The following is a 21,648-nucleotide window of genomic DNA, read 5'->3' as shown; positions in this document are numbered from 1 at the left end:
GTGTACTTGTTTGACGTTTTTCTGCACTGTTAGGAGCTAGTAAAACAAGCATTGCACTGCACCTGCTATAACATCTGGTAAACTGTGTACACAACCAATAAACTTTGATTTGGAGGGTGGGTGTGAAGGAAAACTCAATTTCAATTGATCTATTTCAATCAAACATTCTTACCTCTTTTTAATGTGTTTTATGTACCAAAATGTATTTTCTGCTAGTTGATTGAATTCAGACAAGTGATTCAGTCACAAGGCAACATGGATTTTATTGGACTGAAAAATACATATTTACAAACATGTGCCAGATCAGTGTCTTTTTAATTAAACAAATATAATAAATATAAAATACAATAAATATTAAATAATAATGGAAGAACCACTATAAGACTAGACGGAGGCAAACTGTAAACGAAAGAAAAATATTATTTCAAAATGTATGAGAAAAGTATATGAGGTGGCTTGCAGCCAGAATGGAACCTACAAAATCAAACGGAAAGATAAAAAGTATCTGATCTCTTGCCCTGAGCGGAAATATTCCGAAGACCAATAAACCTGTCATTTGAGTAGACAGGCATTCTCATCTATCCATCTGTTATTTCAAAGCCTCAAATCTTTATAAAACTAAGAAGAGTCCAGAAGTCACTGGCGGAATAAGTGAGTGCTCGAGGAGGAGGTAGCCCTGGTCCTGGAATGCCTTGGCTTGAATGTCTCTTGTTTTTCAGACTTCCGTTTAAGAGAAAAATACAAAGTGGGGCCATCCTTCCTCTTCTCAGGTCTCACACAGCTATTTCTAAAGGCTGTAGTTTCCTATCTGCCATTATACAGTATTTCCACACTTGATAATATAAAAAGTTCTTTATACATGACTTTTTCTGTTACCACATCTCTCAATGTCTCTTGTCATGTGGTACTTCAACGTTTTACATGTCTGTCTTTTCTGACTGGCTGGCTGGCAGGGTCCTCTTCAATCATGCCGCTGATCAGTCTAAAGTAACGTAGTTCTGACGTTAGTACAACCCTGTTCAACCCAACTTGCTCCATTTCCCCATTAAGTGTGACAGTGAAATGAGATGTTCAGTGCAGTCCTATTCTGGGAAATCTCAGGTTGGGGGTCTCACACGGCAAACACTGTACTGCAAGCACTAAGTGAGCTGGTCTGGTCTTTAAGTCCAAGGATGCTATAGGCGATTCTCTTCATGTGACCTGGTAACCTCACGCCAATGTTCCTGATGTCGCTGAGAGAGAAGGCAGATAGAGAGAGGAGCTGTTAGGGAAACTCTAAAATATGATTGCATTTGCAACTTCCTACTTGAACATGACACAGCAAAATATGGAAAGTCATATTCCGTTGGAACCGAGTACAATGACGCTGTTGAGGGTGGGGCAGTGAGGAATGGTATGGGGGTAATGAGATGGGCGGGGGGCCGGTGAATGAGAGTGTTGCATTCCATCACTGATCGTGTGGCATACCGGACAACAAATGCTTAACAAAGATCTGAATTCTCTTACTGTATGTTCAAATGTGGCAGGGTGCCAACTAAGCCCTGCAATGTGGTGAGGATGATGCATCGGTGCCATGTGGTCACTGAACATGTGTGTAGTACTTACTCATGCTTCATGGCCAGCACCTGCTCCATGGTTGTGATTCCAGCGCAGGCAAAGCTCTCAGTGTACTGGCTCATCTTGATGGACTCCAGCCATTCCGGCACAGACCTGAAGGGGGAGCCGTCACAGCCACTCGTGCTGGGGAGGCGGATGGACACACTGTGTGGTAAGAACAGGGAAGTATATTAGTAAGTAAGTGTTATATTTACAGTATGTGATTTGAACAAGATAAACTGTCAAGTCCAGGGGAGATCAGCTTCATTCATTGGCATCTTACCGGGGATCAAAGTCAGCAATGGTTTTCAGAGACTCTGGGCTCCGGAGCAGTTTGTCCAGGATGTTAACGATGTCAGGGAACCGGGGTCGTTTGGAGCGGTCCTGGAGCCAACACTGCAGCATTAGCTGGTAAACGGTGGATGGACAGTCCATGGGCGCAGGCAGCCGGAAGGCCTCGTTAATTGCCTTCATCACCTGAGGAGAGGAGGAAGCGGGGTTTGGACCGTGTTCTCACAGAGCTTGTGTTTATGATATAGCCCACTGTTGTCTTAAGGACCCTAAGCCAACAGACTCTAAGAACATGTTTTGTGTTAATGTGTGGACACTTAAAAAAAAATAAAGGAGAGCCGCACACTCTAGGAGCTCAGATGCAAAAAAAATTTAAGTCCAACGTTTCGACAGACAAGCTGTCTTCATCAGGGTATAATGTGAGGACACTAACAGTTTTATGTGAAGAGGGAATGTGGGAACTATTTTGACTTAGTGGCCTTGAGTGGGTTGTTTTAAAGACTATCCACCCAGAATAAATACCCAGAGGTGATGCATCAGAGGCCTTGTGTTTAACCAAACCTACAGCACCCTGTCATTTCCCTAAGACGTGACTGACTAAGCGTAGGACCTACCTCATGGTTACTCATGTCCCAGTAGGGTCGTTCTCCGAAGGCCATGACTTCCCACATGACGATGCCGAAGCTCCATACGTCGCTGGCCGAGGTGAACTTCCTGTAGGCGATGGCCTCAGGGGCGGTCCAGCGGATGGGGATCTTCCCTCCCTGAAGGAACAGCAACAAGAACTAATCATAAGAATGAGACTGAAAGGAATGTTTTCACTAGCTATTACTAACGTGAAGGTTTCAGGAGGCTCACTGATGGCATTATTCATCAGTTGTTCCCAATAATATGTAAAGACATAACAAGGCTACAAATTGCAAAGCACATGGTAGATTGTGATACCCCCACTCTGTTCCCATACATTAACATCAGTACTATGGAGGCTTGACTCACGCTGGTGGTGTAGGTGCCCTCAGGATCGTCTTCCAGCACGCGGGACAGGCCGAAGTCAGACACTTTGCACTCCAGGTTGCTGTTGACCAGAACGTTGCGGGCAGCCAGGTCTCGGTGAACGTAGCTCATGTCAGAGAGGTACTTCATGCCCGCCGCGATGCCACGCAGCATGCCCACCAGCTGGTACGATGACATCTCCCCATCATGGTCCTTTAGATAGTTGTCAAGCGCCCCGTTCTCCATGTATTCCGTCACAATCATGGCATGCTTGACTGCTTGAATAAATAAATAAAAAGGGGCAAATTTTAGTTCTTCTTGTCAACGAAAGAGGCACAGTGGATAGGAGATGGGAGATATGGGACTCTGCTAGATAAGGACAATAACACACAAATAACTATTCGGTGAATCAGCAGAAGATCAATCAGTAGTCAATCAGTGTCCATGTCCCAAATGATACCCTATTCCTTTTAGTTCCCATAGGGGTCTAGTCAAAAGTAGTGCACTATATAGGGCATAGGGTGCCATTTGAGACACCACCAGTGTCTGAGAGCAGGGACTCACACTTGGTGACGACTCCCTCCAGGCGAATTATGTTCTGGTGGGAGAACTGGCCCATGATGCTGGCTTCACTTAGGAAGTCCTGTCTCTGCTTCTCTGTGTAGCCTGGCTTCAACGTCTTGATGGCCACCGCCACCTCTCCTCTCCCTGGAGCCTTCATCAGACCGCGGTACACCTCGCCGAACTCACCTGAGAAACAGAAACACACACAGAGATGAATACTAATACAGCAACCTTCCTCCTGAGGTATGGGGATCAGAGAGATTTGTTCAAAATGTTACTGTAAACGGTTTGGACATTTACCGGCTCCAATGACTTTTTGCTTCGTGACAAGACTAGGATTAATCTCACTGGCAAACTTCAGGATAGCCGTGTTGGGGTCTTCATACATGTGTGGGTCAACATAGGTCTTCAGGGGCTTCAGTTGATCTTGAGGAAGTGTGAAAGACAATTAGTGAAGGCGGTGGAGATGGGAGATAATCTCTTCGGTAGGGCACATCTCTCATCTAATCTAGGTACATATTCATGGGTGCTGTGGTTCTTACCTGTACTGGAGAAGTAGGGGTCCTCTGATCGCTGTCGGTGACGGAAGTTCAGTCTCCTGTTAGGAAGGACAGTAACTTTAAGGTCTGGTCAGACAACAGGAAATGCTAAGACATTCATATCAAGGCATCCCTAACTAAATAGCCTAGAGACCCATCAACATGCTTCCTGTGTTGACGAGACAAGTTTAGCTAGAGCCACGACGTGGCTTTTCATTTCGTCTATCCCCTCTCAGGGTTGAACAGTGTCCATCCATTTTATCACAGGCAGGCTGCCGGAGCGGAAAGGGCAAGGTCGTCTTCAGCCACAGACTCAATCAGCTACAGTTACAGTTTTCAACAGCTACTCTGGTAAAAACCATTTTACAGATGGCATGGCATTACATTCTCAATCAGCTCTGGCCCGTGAGCCACCCATAATCATATACTATCTTAGGACAGAGGGTTATGATAGCAGTAGTGTGTTCTAACCGTTTGTGTAGCAGTAGAACGACTACAACAACCAGCAGCATGATTCCTCCTCCTACTACAGCTCCCATGACCACCGTGGAGTTGTTCTGGATCTGAGACTCTGCTAAAAAAAAAACAAGAGAACACAGTTAGACCACAACACACTCAAATGGCAAAGAAATCTTGTCTGGACATTGGAGAAAAAGAACAGTGTCCAGTTTCTAGGGCACCTACCCATGGGCAGGGTCTTGAACTCATGCTCCATGTTGTAACTTCCTGGTTTTCCCTCTGGGCTGAGAGCCTGGACTCTGAACACGTAGGCCGTGCCAGGGGAGAGGTCACTGATCTGCACCGAACTCTTCTCAAGAACCAGCACTGTGTATGTAGTGACATCACGCTCACTGTCGTCCTCCTGCACGGGACAGAGAGAGAGAGGAGGACTGAGAGGGGATTCACTATAGAGCTACGCTAATACTATCACACGTGCTGTGTTTCACTTCATGTGGGACTGACATGGAGAGATAGAAGACAAAGAGAGAGAGAGAGAGAGAGAGAGAGAGAGAGAGAGAGAGAGAGGAGGGACGCGTGCCTTCGTCTGTCTTACCTTCCTGCGGTACATGAGTTCGTAGCGGTGGTTGACGTGGGATGGTGCTCGGCGGGACAGAGCCCAGGACAGAGACAGACTGGTGGTGCTCCGCTCGTCCAGACGGATGGACGTCACCTTGGGGGGATCAGTGAAGTGCAGAGCGGTGGTGATGGTGCTGCTGGGTCTCTGGCTGCTGTACTGAGACACTCCGCTACGGGCCTCTACAGTGAACGTGTAGTTGAGGTGGGGCTCCAGCTCGCCGACAGTCACCACGGTGTCCTGGAGGTCCGTGGGGCCGGGCTGAAAGCGGACCTTCTCCCCACAGGGCACACACAGGGCCCCGGCGCAGCGCTCGCACACCACGCTGTAGCAGATGTCCCGGCGGCCTCCTGTCACCAGCGGCGGGCTCCAGGACAGCTGCAGCCTGCCGTCCGCTGACAGAGTGGTGGAGGCCAGGTCACGAGGGGCGCTGGGCGGGGCTAAAGGAGGAGGAGGAGGCGAAGAGTAGACAGAGTTATTACGAGACATTCCGACATGCTAATACACCCAATGAACAATCCTCAGATTCCTCTATCACCGTGACGATGATATAAAGACAATGTGTTGTATGAGGGTATGAGGTAAACCAGGGGTCGGCCACAGAATAACTGAAGGAAAGGCCGTAGAAGTGGCTAAACCCTTTGTTAGTGAGACGCCTTGCTGTAGCCGGCTATCTGGCCATGGTTCTTACCAGAGCAGGCTGACGTAAGAGGGTCTGATGGGGAGCGGTAGAATCCCTCCATACATGGACACAGGGGGGCACCGGCTGTAGATGGCTCAGTATTCTCCGGACAAACCTCACAGGATTCACTGGACAAGGATGCTTTAAAGGAGCCTGGCGTACACGCTGAAAGAGAAAGGAGGGTGACTATTAGTCCTAGTATTATATGTATAAACACAATGGGGCGAGAGTGATTCAGTTACATTACAATAACACGGTATCTCTGTCAGTGCCCTGGGGCTTGGAAGGAAACCCAGGCTGTGGTTAAACTGTAACCGGACCTTTGTATTTAAACGGAATGGAAGAGGATTTTCCTGACGATTTGCTTCCACTTGTCCTTTTCACCTCAAGTTCCATCCTCAAGTCACACTGTCAACTGGATGCCATGGAAACACTAAACACAGCAGATAATCACTCCTTCCCATCCCTTTTGAACTATAAAATAAACTTGTATTTGTCACATGCGGCGAATAAAACAGGTGTAGACCTTACAGTGAAATGTTTACTTACAGGCCCTTAACCAACAATGCTTTAAGAAGTTAAGATTTGTTTAAAAAAAAATAAGTGTTAAGTAAAAAATAGATAAGTAAAAAATAGAAAATAAAAGTAACAAATAATTAAACATCAGCAGTAAAATAACAAGCGAGGATATATACAGGGGGTACCGGTACAGAGTCAATGTGCGGGGGCACCGGTTAGTTAAGGTAAATTAAGTAATATGTACATGTAGGTAGAATTAAAGTGACTATGCATAGATTACAAACAGAGAGTAGCAGCAATGTAAAAGAAGGGTCTGGTTAGCCCTTTGATTAGCACTGTGAATGCAGACGTTGTTATTGTTTGAGGAGCCTTAGCAACATGGGTTACTGCTGGCGATTTTCAATTGACCTGTAGAATATAGAGAAAAAATGTACCTTCCATTCCAGAACTTGTGGGGGTTAATGTGTGTGTGTGTGTGTGTGTGTATTGGACAGAAACCAGGATGCAAGGAATGCAAGTATAACGTTTTGCTTCCTTCCTTCCTCTTTTCCTCTGATGGCAAATGACAACATGCCAGGATGGAGCAGGGGGAGAGGAAGTCTGGAGGAAGAACTTGATGTTGTTGAACGACTGTGTTGTTGGAGCCTAAACGCATTTTTTTTTTGTGGGATCGACTGTTTACTTTAAGAGCGTGTAAGAATGATTCCTTTGAGCTATCTCCTCTCTCTCCCTTTATTCTCATGTCTCCCCAGGGGATCAGTCTTTCATCTGGCATCTATAGGGAAGAGGGTGACCTGTGATGGACAAGAGGGAGCTGCCGGTGACTTAATCACTACGGCCGAAGGACCTTTTGCGTTACAACCAGCCCCACAATAAAAGAACGGGGACGAGTTTTGAGTTTGAGTAGGGGGGGATTGAGATGAATAGATGGATGTATGGGGGATGGGTTAAAGTCTAAAGTGCCAACAGGAGTTCTCTCTGGGGAGTCACCCGGGGAGTGTGGGGGTGTATAGGGCCCCTTACGCATAAGAAAAGGAGGCCAGCCTATTCCATCTGAAAAAGGAGCAGCAGGACTCCTGTCACGTGTCAACGCATCCCCACCCCTATTCATCTATTGTGACTGGGTTTGGATTGAGTGGTGCCATAAATAAATTGCGTTTAATTATTACAGCTCTTAAAACGGTGGCATGTGCGCTGCGTATATCAGTGGCATGAGAGCAATCTTTCAAGAATGTTCAAATCGCAGTGGGTAAAACTTCAGCGGACTAAAGGTATTTGAAAGATATGTGTTATTATGCATGTATTAACGTGGTTGTTTTGTTATTGACGCATTGTGTTAAGAGTGTCATTTCAAAAATATATATATTCTTGCAAACTAAGGACATTCAAATATCTGACTCAAATAATGCCTCACTAAAAGTGGGGACCTTGGACTGAAATAATGCCTCACATTGTCCTGGTCGATCTCTTTATGTGCGGCTGTGCCCTTGATGAATGAGCGGTGGTGGAGGCGGCTTCTATTAATTGAATATGTGTTTTTCTCTTTGTGTCGGCCCATTGTTCTAACGAGTGGGAACGAGGATTAAAGAGCTGGTTGCGTGTGTTAACGACCGGATGAGTGGAGTGAAGCAGGGCTTGTCATCCTTCTAAAAGCTGTCCTGTTGCTCCACACTAATCCTCTTGACTAAATTACACTCCACACCTAACTAAGCACCCGGCGGTCCCACGCATCTAACTAACCAACCTCTCATGCGACCACCAACTATCCACTAACCGCTAACTCCCCTCCCTCGCGACTTCACACAGAGTCATGGACAACCTGCTTATTTGAGTCAGCCTGGTCCAACATTCCACTTTAATTCCTCGTTCCCAGCGGATCCTCTCCAGAGGGCCTTCGGTGAAATCGCATAAATACATTGTCATGGACAGGAACGTGTTTCTGCTTGACTACACAGAGAATCAGGATATGACTCGGTGTTATAAATCAGTGTAATAATTAACTGAACAAGTTTGTCACGTCGACCTTATTTGCCAATTTTCTGGACTTTCCGTCGTTTCGATTTTTTTTTGAAAGATTGGCCTAGGTCTCGATAGGTATTATGACAACTGAGTGTCCCCCCAAATACCCTAATACATTTTTTGGGACGTATTGGCTTCAGGCTTTGAGGCGTTATGACAACTGCTGTACAATAACCTTTCTCTTTTCTTTTTTTACAAAGGTGACAAAAACATGTTTCCTGTATCCTGATCACAAGTTTGTCCAGCAGGGTTTGGAATCTGACTTTTTCCTGGTATTAAAACATTCCCCTTTCCTCTCCAGGACTCACTGACAATTTCCGCTTCAGGTGGGGAATTCTGGACCTGGAACATTCCTGAGCTTGGCCTTCCCCCTTCGCCTGGAACTATCAGCCCCTTTTGAAGTACTCTTTCTCAGGCTTGGAGCTATGGTGGACTACTTTCTCAATGTTTAGATAAATGGAAGTGTTTCTTCTCTGTCGTAAGGTAACAACATGTCAAACTATGAGCTAAATTGGTTACCTGGCCTATATACTATACTGACGGTCTATATCCCTCAATCTCAACTCTGGACCTCAAAGTCGGTTCCACTGCATTTTTTTCATTGTTCCCCTCTAATCAGGGACTGATTTAGACCTGGGACACCAGGTGTGTGCAATTAATTATCAGGTAGAACAGAAAACCAGCAGGCTCCGGACCTCGTAAGGTAAGAGATGAATACCTCTGGTCTATAAACTACTGTAATAGGAAGTAAAAGAGATACAGTCTAACTAGTTCTGTCACCCAAGGTGACCAGAATCTCTAGCTGTTGAACAAGGGAGCCTCTTATCTGTCAGAAACCACAGACTGACTCAGTATACCCTTCCTGACTGAGATGGGCGTGACGGCACAGTCCCTGTAATCTGTGGTTCACCGCAGCCATGGCTACAGGCGCACACAAATAGCTGTGTGGAGAAGACACATCACTCAGGTACTCTTCAGTCGGCACATCGAGCCACACTGCTCTCCTCAGTCAATCAGTACAGGAGGTGACGTTAGGGTGAAAGAATTCCTTTCAGAAATCCCCACAGTTCACTGAGCATACAATCATGTAATGTTCCTTCCTCGCTGTCTCTCCTTCCCTGTCTCCCCTCCCTCCCATGTTTCCTCCTGATAGCTTAACACACCACACCCCGGAATACCAAAGACATGGCAACTTCCATACAAACAATGTGAGCAAACATCCCATTTCAATTTCAATACATTACTGTAGTGTGTTCTTTCTAGGCGTACTCAGTGTCTTTCTCAAATAGAACATTTAAAAATACAAATGTCTCTCATTCTACCAGTCCCCTCGCCTAAAAAAAAAATTGGATTGGACGGTTTCTAAGCATTTGCACATTCTTAAACAACCACATCCCTATTTAAACTTAACACTTTTAAGCCTCAAGCCTCTATAGTCAGATTTCCCTTGTCCAGTTTTCCTCGTCTATAAAAGAGTATCCTCCTCACCCACCTCATTCCTAAGTATGAGAGACAAACACAGTGGAAAGAATGTTGGCCAACAGCAACAGGTAAGATTACCAGGAGACCTCTTAACCGCAGTCAAAACGTTCAAAAACTTCCTCTATGCTTTTTCATCTCTGCCATATTGTCCCAGACAGTCCCTCTCTCTGTTCCTCTCCCATAATATGTTTAGAACTAGTGTTACAACCCTAAAACTCTGTTATTGCTGTGATAGAGCCACTTAATTAAACAAAACAAACAAAAACATGTCCAAACACCTTCCCCTGTTATCTCTAAATTCATTCCTATGAATCCAGAAAAATTCACTGTTTTTTGTTTGTGAGGTGTTTGAAATCACTGAAGAAACTACAATTAACATTCCCATGCAGTCATTTCTCAAACCCAGTCAGGGTGGTGGTTAGACCCTGTGCTTCTATAAATACAGCTACTGTTTAAAACTAACGCCCAATACAACAGAGCCCGTTTTAGGCCAACACTACAACAGGCAGAGGGTCGGGGGTTTGTAGAGAGATGCAATATGTGAAGCCTGGCTGTAGTCTTACCTTGGCAGGAGTCTCCGACAGCTTCGTAGCCTGCGCGACATTGGCACTGTCCCACGGGCACCACCCACTCTCCCTCAGCTGTGCAGTAGATGCGTGGGGTGGCCTGGCTCACGGCGTTCTCAACACATGTTCCCTCCACCTCCCTCAGGGCGTCCGCCACCGTCTCTGGGAAGGCGGCCAGGCTCTGCACAGTGGACGGACACGTCTTGTAGTACACCCTGACCGAGAGCAGTGCCACACACGCTCCCATGTCCTGGAAGGCCAGGTAGAAACCCTTCCTGGATAGAGGGGCCACCGCCCGTGTCTCCACGTTGACCTTCAGCGCACCGCGGCCTCGCGTGATTTCGTCCGGCGCGATGGTGGCCACTTTGCGGAACTGGCCCTTACGGAAGATGGTACCCACGTCAGCATCAGCCTCGGACATGTGCAGGTTGAAGGTCTCTTTGCAGGCGAGCGAGGCACCGTCGAAGGTGTTGCAGTCCCGCATGACAAAGCGCAGCTCCACAGAGACGCGGGTGGTCCCTGGGCGCCGCTGGATGAAGGTGGTCCGGAGCCAGTTGTCCTGTTCACCCGCGTCAATGTTACACACACTGTAGGTGTACAGGAGGGAGCCATTCACCACTGTCTGAACTATCTCCCACTGAAACAGAGAGAGAACAGAGGTTAAGTTTAACACAATGTACAGGACAAGGGTCACTGTTACAAAAGCACAACAAAAGTGAGGGAATGAGGGAGAGGGTTTAAGAGAATGACAATAACGTTAAGGTAGTTCTGTTCTCGTCAAGGATCAGTTTGCTGTTTTATTCATGAAACAACTGTTTGCCTGCTGAGAAGCCTATAAAATGCTCAAGCTTAATTTCCTGCTACTTTTTTCCACATGCCAGGGAAGGACTTGATCTGAACATGTGCCGTGCTAACTTCGTGTGTGGCTTCCATAAACAGATGTGAGTGCCTGTGTGAGACAGACATAACACTAAAACCAAAACTCTTGTGGAATACCAAGCATTAAGGCAGTTAAACTGTTTTTTTTATAGGCTCATGGAAAAGACATGGCAGCGATATTGGCTACAATTAAGTCTGTTTTAAGAGAGAGAAAATAAGGAAATGCTTGCCTGGTAGCAGTATTTAAAGGCATCCATTAATTAAGCACGGGGCTTTAAAAGAATAGCCATCCTGAATTATTTTAACACCTCAGATGGCTGCCATAAAGGCATATTTCATTGGACCATGCGCAGTGAGTGCTTTATTCCAGTCTGTTTCGTGGACTTGGGACAGCAGTGGGAGAGAAACTTAGTGTGTGCGAAGGAAGAGAAGATAGATATAGATCAAAGACACAAGGACAATGTGCATTCTTAAAACTTCCACTCCAAAGTCAAATTGAAATGTGCTTCAAAAGTTTGAGGAAGTTTGGTGAGAATGGGTAAAACATCGTAAAATAGGGGGAAATCCAATAGAACGCATTGGACGATCTGTAAACCTCGCGGTCACAAAAGAAAAGCAGTCAGCACACTGCCACTGACCACGTCCTGTTGCTTTTTTTAGACAGTCAACCACACAACTATAGATAGAGGGATGCCTTTCTCCCACACAACCCATCTCCCTTCCTTTCTCATTCCCCTAGTCTTATGTTCCACAATGACTGACAGGAACCTCCCACATTCATATCACCGCTTTATAAAAAAAAAAGTTTTTTGTGTGGAATACTGTAGGAATTCTAACAACCTGTTGGCTCGATGCAACAAAAAAATGTGACTTATGTCCTCTGAATTCAGATGCAGCTCTTACCCTGAAATGTATATGACATTCATAGTTGTATTATTAAAGGGTTGCTTTAAAACCAGCAACGGCTAACTTTGCGGACTGCCACTCATTCCAGCTTTCCCAGAAAACTATTCTGAAGGAATGAGAGAGGAGAAAATAGCTCGCATTCTATTCCTCTGGAGAGCAGAACTTATGACCCGTTTAAAACATGCTACTTCAAATGTGCCTTGGAATCAACACTGTGTGACATCTATCCTATGTTTACCACCATTGTGTACTAGTAGGGGAAACACATCTTACAATCAATATCATTGTTTGAGGCCTAATCGACCATCTAGTTAGACTACGGAAATCCTTCTAATTCCTCACTTTAAGATATACCTACTCACCCCTTCTTCATGTGGCCAGGGCAACCAGCCCAACTCTCCCCCAGAAGCTTTCATATCCAGCAGCACCTCTACAAAAAGACAAATAGAGAGCACTATTAGAAAACATTCTTCATTCATATGAGGACATAAGGTGTTTATAAGCAATTGAACATGTGTAGTTAGCAATGTAAAAAGCAATGGACAAGTAATACTACTCTACAACTGGATTATCAAAGTTACTTTGTTTCTCTGAGCCAACAATTATTACAGTAGAAATACCCAGAAATAGATTCACCGAATAGGCCCAATATCATGCCACCCGCTGCTTTGAAGAGGACATGCCCTGGCATGACAAACCTGATTAAATAAACCGTCAACTATTAATTACTATATGTTTGGATGAAGAAAGCTGAGAAAAGCGTGGGAAGTTAAAAAGCATGATAAAGGGAGTGAAAATAGTTGGGCTCATCCCTAAGAACCAACGGAAGTCTGACACAGCCTACACTCCTATCTCCTCTTTCTTCAGTACAAGACCCTGTCCACTCCAATATTGAAACTAAAAGCTTCTTATAAGTTATAACCATGCAGAGTAATATTCCATCCTTGAAACATGATCAAATACCAACATTACCTAGTTTTATAAATGAAGAATACTGAGAATGATCATTACTGCATGTTTGAAGTAGCCAAGTTAATCTACACAGGAAATTAGCCAGTGTTGATTTTTTATTGTTACATTTCTAGTGTTGATTCAATAGTTAAATTCACTCTGTAAGAGTGAAATTAACACTCACTGGTGTAAAAAATAATCCCAGTGTCGGTGTTAATAACCAGAGTTATTGTCTTACACTGTGGAGAGTAAAACAGTCCCATCAAAACCACGCCCATCATTATCATTTCCCAGCATGCTCTACTACGAGTAGATTTTTTAGGATTGTTTTTGTTTTTGTTTGATTGACTTATTAATGTTATGCAACACAAAGGCAAATATATCAGTTAGTTTGATTTATTGCACTCGTTACTGATATGGTTGTTTCAGTTTAGGTAGTCTCCTTTATCAATTTCCATTATCCTGACAGTCATTCTGAATGCGGGTGAATAAAAATTACAACTATTGAATATCCTAATTATGTCTGGATTCCAACAGGAATTACACATCACTTTGCAAGCCAGAATAATGTGACTTGCAGGCTGATATGGCCTGTAAACCAGGAGTTTCCTAACACCACTGAGTTAGGATAAAACTAGGCCATTAAAGTAAGGTATATGTATGATATACGTCATGTATATTGTCAGAGTTTAATTTCAATGATAGCATTCACCTAGGAAATCATTTGGTGAAAACCATAGGCCTTTTAAAAGAACAACTATGTCTGTGTCACTAACAAATACAGTCATGGGTGGTAACTCTACAAATGTGTCTTTACTCAATACTCCATTTCATTATATTGCACTCCAGAGTAGAGTGAAATACTAATTAGTTCACTCCAGTGTATAGTGAAATCCTTAATATTTCACTCCAGTGCATTGTGAATTTCATACAGCCAGTCTTAATTTTCTACTCTGTATAGGGTTACAGAAACACTGTCTAAATGTTAAAATGTTAACACTTTTGAAAGTATGAAAATCACTTTGTTGAAAGTGGATGCATATACACACTGCAAAAGTGTTAAAATCAACACTACAGCGAGTTACTTTCACACTTCTGATTTTGCTGTGTACAATTTACTGGCTTTCTTTTCTTTAACTCAACAAAGGCTAATTCTTAGACAATTTCTAGACAATTTACAATCATCATCATCTTCATCATCTTCAACAAACAGAACATTAAATATTTTTCAATAGCCTATGGAATTGTTAGAGAGGTCTTTCCCCACATTGACAAGTTATCATACGAATAACAATGCACTGAAATGGAAATAAAAAATATTGGAGGAGAAAAGCTTAAAGTTAACACTGTATTAGCACTGTAATATACAAAACATATACAATAATATTACAAGAATGCCATGTCACAGCCCAATCCCCCAACTCATCAAACCTCACAACCATGTGGGGCCACAAAGCAAAGCTCTTTACAAACCCATTTTAAGAGGAAAAATATTGTACTTACGTTCTTTCGATTGAAGAGTAATAAACACATGGTTAATAAATACATACAAAAACAAAGAACAACAACGAATACGACGGAAATCCATTTCTTGAACTTTGACGGGAATTACTCTGTGCGCGGATCTCGTAATATCGCCGAACCTCTGTGAGCACTACCGTCTACTGCCCTTGCTACAGCCGAAAGTCCCATTGAGAAACAGGTGGCGTCATGAGCTCCGCCTTTGGGAATGTGGGCCCAATCCATATATGGTATGCCGAAGGGTGGGGTCATGTCATTAGACTCTGTACCACCTGTGAATAGCGGATGTGTATTCAGTGAAATGACTGTACCCCGAGCATTTCGCTTTTTTATGAAATGAATAATATTGTGCTGTCTATTTGTACATTTCCTTGAAGAATACACCGCACACGCACATGCATACACACACACACAGAGACTATTCTGCCTGAGAATAATGTTGATATAATCATTGTATCTGTATTATATTCTGATCAATAGTAATAAATAGCATGACGACTTGTCTTCTCACCTACTATTAGTGCAGTAAGAGAGAACATGAGAGTCCAGAAACCACTGGTTTTTACTTATGATATTCTTGGCATGTGTTAGAATTCAGAGAAATGAGCAAGCTGGAGGACAGATGTAGAAATAGCTGGAACCATCTTCAACAATCCATCTTTCCCACGCTAGGAAAGGGAGGGGTCAAGCGGGGGGGGTGGACTGGTATGAATATATGACTACTAATAAGAGTCTTCATAAAGAACCTCAGAATTTGGGTATGAATATGGGGACACAAAAAAGGCATGAATAATGGCATCACCTAGCAACTCTTATCTGAAGGAATTTCAGAGTCAAGTCCTCTTTGTGGAGTTGCGTGTACTTGGACAGGAGAGACCCTTGAGCTGAGAGTCAAAGACAGACAGCCATCCTCACAAAGACATGGAAAAATCAACTGAAGAAAACAGATATGTTACCATACATGGACATTAATCATACAACAGACGGAATAAACATTGTTGGAGAAAAATGTATTAACAAGTTAAATGCTAATTGGACTATAATGGTGCCTTTTGGACTGTGCTTGAAGAGCGCAGACTGTCAGTCATTACACCAGAATGCATATATAACATGATTCATCCCCGTTACGATGCACCATAAACACACATGGAGGTCCTGTTGAGGTCACGTGATAGAACATTTAGAAAGAATAAGAGCCTATATGTCATTACTAGGCAGGTTTCCATTGACCCAGGTTTATTAGACAAAAGCAATGTCACAAAATGTTTTACTGCGATGTGTAATAGAAACGACGGATATAGGAGGTATTTTCTAAAGATCTACAACCTTTTTATCTGTTCGACAGGGGTGGATTTTTCTTTTGTCAAATGTTCTTTATTGCGACAAATAAATGATGACTGATAATTTGAAGGTGGGAGGAGGCACATGATGTCGTTACGTAACTATAAAGCTCCACTCCACATTTAATTCTAAATGCCTACTGCTTGCTAAATCCATTTTTCAACTTTAAAAATAATGTTTGTTTGCAGGACAATGATTGTCCTGACTTTCAAGAATGCCTGAATTGCTTCACCTTGCTTTTCTGGTTGGCTGGCAAGTTCCACCATCCAATTATTTCAGATCTATATTAGTGAAAGTTTCACCATGGCACGGACTGTGGTGATATGTTGGTACATGAGAATGATTAGAATATGGCAAATATTAGTCAATTATTGCATTTTATCAATGCTGGCTTTTGTGGGCTACCTGAGACATGAAACAATTAGGTGGGAGGGCATATAGGCTGTCGCCAATTTATTAATGCACAATTTGCCTAAATGGGTAATGAAAACTCTTCAACCACTTCAGTTTTATTCGACACTGTAGGTTTTTGAGCAAAGTTTTTTGGTGTCTGTGTGACATCATTTTACTAGCAGAAGATAGTTAAATGGAAACGCACCATCTATTTCTAAATGTTATCTGTTTCAAGTATGGAAATGCTCAGATACTGAGTGAGGTGGTTTGTGTTGTCAGACTGTCAGTGGTGCTAGAGACATGTCAAAAGTTAACACCCTCTGGAAGTATGCAAATGCATTACAGTATACATATGCCATTATAATACATTATTCTTAATCCTCCATAGGAGCATGGTTGAGAGTGGATGGCTGGCCACAGAAGAGTGTTGAACCCCAACCTCTCCCTCCCCCGGCCGGTACCCATCCCACCCCCCTCTCCGCTGCTTCCATGCTTCTTTGGGATCTGCCAACACAAAAGTACTTCACACTGGGGGCTGGACCCGCATTTCGAGGGTCAGCGAACAGCGGCAGCATCAACACCATGTCATTCAGCCTCTCCCACCCCCTTCTTTTCTTACACCTCTCATGCTATCAGCAAACAGAGAGGTGGAGCACTATTGTGAAGCCACTCGGATTGTGTGTAATGCCCAAATGAATGTGCCTACTGTTTTTCACGGTTCTCACGGTTAGGTCGCCCAGACACATAGCTAGTCAATGATGAAGGTTTGCCAGTGTGATGAAACATTGCATTTAAGCCCCTGCCTCTGTAAGTAGTTTCTATTAAGAGTTTGTGCTGGTTGCTGAATTCTCTTTAGTCATTGTTAAAGGCCTAGTGCAGTCAAATTCCTGTTTCCCTATGTTTTCTATCATATTGTACAACAGCTGATGAAACTAAAACTGTACGTTTTTCTTTATCAGTGTTATTAACCAAGGTTTGAGTTTTAGTGAGGTCCAGATGCAGTAAATGAGCTTCAATTTCCCCTCATAATATATATATATATATTTTTAATGCTATTTGGAGAATAGCAAAAACAAGCAAAAATGACCCAACCATTATCACCTTGGCTGCTGTATGTTAATTTACCTCAATAGATCTACAAACACAAATCACAGTCCTTATTTTAAGTGTTTCTAAAATCCCCTATGGAAAACATGAATGGTGGAAAAACGATTGGAGCCATTTCCCTGTTTGAACGCTAGGTTTTATGGGTATTATGCCACCTCCACTGTGTGGCTCTATTGCAGCCTGCCTCAGCCTCACCACTGAGCGCCTCATCAATGCCTGTCTCAGTAGCCTCCTCTCTGTAAAGCAACGTTATTATGATAACTTAGTAGCATATTGTTTTGCTCCTACTGCCTTTAACATTTGCTCCGTTTATCATTTGCTTCTTACTTCATCATTCTAGCTGGCTAAGTAATACTAGCCAAAGCCCTTCAACGTTATTGCAATATAATTATCTGCCGGCAGCTAGCCACCTGACTGACATCTATAAGCGACTATTTACCAGATGTGCATTCATTCTCCAAGAGGTTTTGTTTGTTTGGGGGATGTCTGTAGACGGTTTAAAATGGCCTTTTGTCCGGCATCTCGCAAACACACCGTCAGTAGCGTCGAGTTGTCTACTTGAGTCGACTGCGAGCTGGGGTAGTTCGTTTCACGTCCCAGGCCCTCGTTCTGCTCAGCGAGAGGGCAGAGTTAGCCGTTTGAGAGTGGTGAATGTGTTGCTAAAAAGGCAAATCCGTGAGGCGAACATAACAAACAAACCACTGTTCATGAATGCATTCATTTGAAAAGTCAGGCGTGATTAGAACTAGGTCAGATTACGAATTTAGGGCGTTTTTCTGCTTTGGTCAGTACTGGGAGCAATATTTAGATGATGACGCGGAATTGATTTTCTTTATTGTGTACAAAATATATATGTATTTTTTGTTGTTCTTGGTATTATTCTTTTTTTATTATTATTACTGAGGTCCGCACCTCGGTGTCCTCATCAGTAGTTACGGCCATGTTCCTGATAGTAGCTGGTTGAAAATACAATCTACACAAGACCTTCTAATCAGCAGGTTTGCATGGAAGGGAGTTTTGGCTTTCCACTGTGTATTTACATGTGGTAAATTGGTTAATAGACCAATAACAAAGAGAGTTATAAACCTCTGCCAATAACAGCTAGTTTTCAGTTTTTCCCTCCCCACTCAGACCACTGCCAGACAGTCCTAGCAGAAGGGTTAGGGTTAGAAATATTTTCTTTGCTAAAAATACATTTTTGCCTATTTAAATGGAAATCTATTATCGTAAGGTACTTAATTGTTACCCAAAAACGATGTGATATTGATATAAAAACAACAGCTGCAGGAATCCTTAAGACAGATTGTGTGTTTGTGTGTGTGGGTAAACTGAAGGACACAATATTTTCTGACCAAACTACACACAAAGTGTATAAAGCACTAGATACCAGAAAACCCTTATCCCAAGTCACTTGCTCCGGTCAAACAAAGAGGGGCTAGGTCCATGGATAAGTACTTCCAGATTTCCATCTGGAGTATAGAGGGGTGTCGCTTACCTGTCAATAAGAGCCCAATGTATTCTCTAAGAATGAGAAGAGCTTTGTTTGTCTTACAATGTCCTCTTAAGTTTCTCACCACCCCTCAAAACACTACCTCTCACAACTGGAATTTGGGTGGGCGTCTGTTTTACATGGGACTTTTTTTGGGATGTAGCGTTCAGAAACAAAAGAACCTGTTCAGACATGTTTTCACTCCATGGATGCAAGAAATGTGAGTATGCAGTTGAAACACAAACCATTACTCCGACAAGGGAAACGTTTGACTATGACTTCACACTTTGAACAGTCTTCATCACTGCCAGCATCTGCTGGTCTACCTATCAGGGCTGATTGGTGGTTAGCAGACTGAAATACTTCTGGAATGAGTGATGGGACTGTTAAGACAAGACAACACATTCATGGTGGGTATCAAGTTTAAGTTTAAGAGTCAATCCAGGTAACATTTGGAAATCCCCTCCTCGGTCAAATGTAGTTGTACAAAATACATATGCAATGATAAAATTCAGTTTTACATGACAGTAAATACAAAGGAAAGAGCTCTAAAGTAATTCAAGGGGAAAGTGTTTTATTTGAGAACTATATTTGAAACTACAGTATTACCTTTTCAAAGAAAGGTTATAACACATTTATGAGACATGTATTTAAAATGTTGCACTTGTCCTTTGTATCAGTACCTTCCAACAACCACCTCCATGTTATCAGTACCTTCCAACAGCCACCTCCATGATAAGTTTAGGGGTTCCTGAGTGGCACAGCGGTCTAAGGTACTGCATCTCAGTGCTAGAGGTGTCACTACAGACCCTGGTTCGATTCCAGGCTGTATCACAACTGGCCGTGAAAAGGAGAACTGTGCACAATTGGCCCAGTGTCCTCAGGGGGAGGCCGTCATTGTAAATAAGAGTTTGTTCTTAACTGACTTGCCTAGGTAAATAAAGATAAAATCAAGATGAGTAGCAGTTTGTGTATTTAGCTTTAGCCCCAGCCTCCAGATCTGTTTAATCCTTGTCTGGTATTGGATGTAGAAAGGGAGCCAGACCACAAATGAAAGTGAAATGTTATTAGCTAAAGAGACGTAGTAAATGTGATATGTGTTGGCCGAGGGGGCCTAATAAAGATGAGAGCACACGTTCATATGCATGTGTTTGTGTGCTCAGCTTGACGATGTCTGCCCTGAAGTCTGAACAAAGGGAAGGAAGGAAGCTAGGGGCTGGGTAGAAGGCCTGGGAGGAGGAGGTGATAGCACACAGTGGCCCTCCAGCATGTGTCTTGCAGAGCTTGCTCAGCCTCTCAAGTCCTGGGTTATGGCAGCGACAGCTGGGCTAGCAGGCTCTGCATGGGCCCGCCCGCTCACTCGCTCACTCACTCACTCACTCACTCACTCACTCACTCACACACACACACACACACACACAGGAAGCTCTGTCCTGTTTACTGTTTACATTTCACAGTGGGAGGCCTACTTGGGAGGGCTCTGGGGAATGGCCACTGGACCTACAGCTGTTTGTTTGTGTGTGTGTCTGTGTGCGTGTGTTGATAGGGTTTAATGTAGTTTTATAAGGCACATCTGTCAAGTAGCCTTTGTGTGGTTGAAAGTCAATGTGAAGCTTTCAGGGATACAATTGCATTACATAGTCTGGTAGTTGCAAAGTAGTGCAGGGAGGTTGAGATTAGATTACTAAGTCAAAAACTGTCATGTGGTAACAACTGTGCAAGTATTGAAAAACGTAACAACCAAGGCCCATAAGGTAACACACACTGTGGTCTGAACAGACAGTTGGCTGTTTAGCCAAAAGGGCACCTGCTCTTCGTTCCATAGGCACTGAATGATGGCATGAGGCAGCTGATCAGCTGATGCAGTACCTACGCAAAGGGGTTGCTGTAGCCACAAATGTTTCAGGATATGAAACCAAAAATGTAATTTATTTGAATATCTTATAAGTCATAATCTATTTTCAGAAAAGGTGCAAGAATTTTTTGGTTTATTGTTGTATCATTCTTGTTCTGGTGCATGATAGCCAAGAATATTCCTAAAGAATATTGAATTCACTGTATTGCCATTTTGAGTACGTTATTTAGTATGTAAGAAGACATGGATCATGATACAATGTAGGCCAGGCAATTTTACTTTCTTTTGTAATCTTGTTATTTTATCTGTAGTGTAGGCTATATATTATTCTATAACAAAAGAAAAAAGCAGAGGATAACCTCATACAACCATCCGGAAGTCTCACGAGCTTACATTGTTTTTTTTAAAGTTTTTTTTTTATAAAAGTTAAATCTGTTTTTATTCAAGCAAGACAACATTGTAAAGCCACAGAGTAGAATTGCACTTGTTTCTAATATTCACACAGGGAGGGGTAGACTTGGGGAAGGCTTATTTGGCAGGGTTTAGTAAGTTGTAACATCTTTAGAGCACTTCAGATAGAAATGTAATGAATTGAACAAAATTCACTCAACAAGACCGTGAAGTTGGTTCTTTGCAATACACATCTGTCTGAAGGATCTGTATAGTTGCACCCCAGAAAATAGGCCCTTGGTTTTGGCACCCTATAAAAAGGTGGTGACACATACTGAACATGCTCCACACAGTTCCTCCTTCCTAAACATCCATGATGCTCTTCACTGCAGCAACAAAGTAACCATGGCAACCAAAGGCTTTTCAGTATGCAAAGAAAAAACAACTACACCGTTTCTCTTAAGATTAGTAACACTACACAGCAAATATA

At 43.2% G+C, this 21,648-nt stretch overlaps 1 protein-coding gene across 3 annotated transcripts; it reads right to left on the bottom strand.

The window, feature by feature from the left end:
- Positions 1-238: 238 nt before the first annotated feature.
- On the bottom strand, positions 239-14,729 carry LOC115150959 (ephrin type-A receptor 2). 3 transcript variants are annotated; one of them, XM_029694819.1, is made up of 15 exons: positions 14,566-14,729; positions 12,474-12,541; positions 10,324-10,963; positions 5,750-5,905; positions 5,038-5,498; positions 4,668-4,845; positions 4,455-4,557; positions 3,987-4,042; positions 3,745-3,870; positions 3,445-3,630; positions 2,884-3,158; positions 2,502-2,651; positions 1,880-2,073; positions 1,606-1,761; positions 239-1,232 (listed from the first exon to the last, which is right to left on the bottom strand). In XM_029694819.1, exons 1-15 carry the CDS (start codon positions 14,648-14,650, stop codon positions 1,112-1,114), a joined length of 2,955 nt encoding a protein of 984 aa, XP_029550679.1. In that variant the 5' UTR covers positions 14,651-14,729; the 3' UTR covers positions 239-1,111. The 3 variants fall into 3 exon arrangements, with proteins under 3 accessions (XP_029550679.1, XP_029550680.1, XP_029550681.1); XM_029694820.1 differs by having other exon boundaries at positions 2,884-3,155; XM_029694821.1 differs by having other exon boundaries at positions 4,455-4,554.
- Between the last annotated feature and the right edge of the window lie 6,919 nt (positions 14,730-21,648).

This window comes from Salmo trutta, chromosome 16 (assembly GCF_901001165.1).
Source record: "Salmo trutta chromosome 16, fSalTru1.1, whole genome shotgun sequence".
In the NCBI taxonomy this organism is placed as follows: domain Eukaryota; kingdom Metazoa; phylum Chordata; class Actinopteri; order Salmoniformes; family Salmonidae; genus Salmo; species Salmo trutta.
Note: the sequence above shows the minus strand (reverse complement) of the source record. Positions and strands in the feature narration are given on the sequence as shown.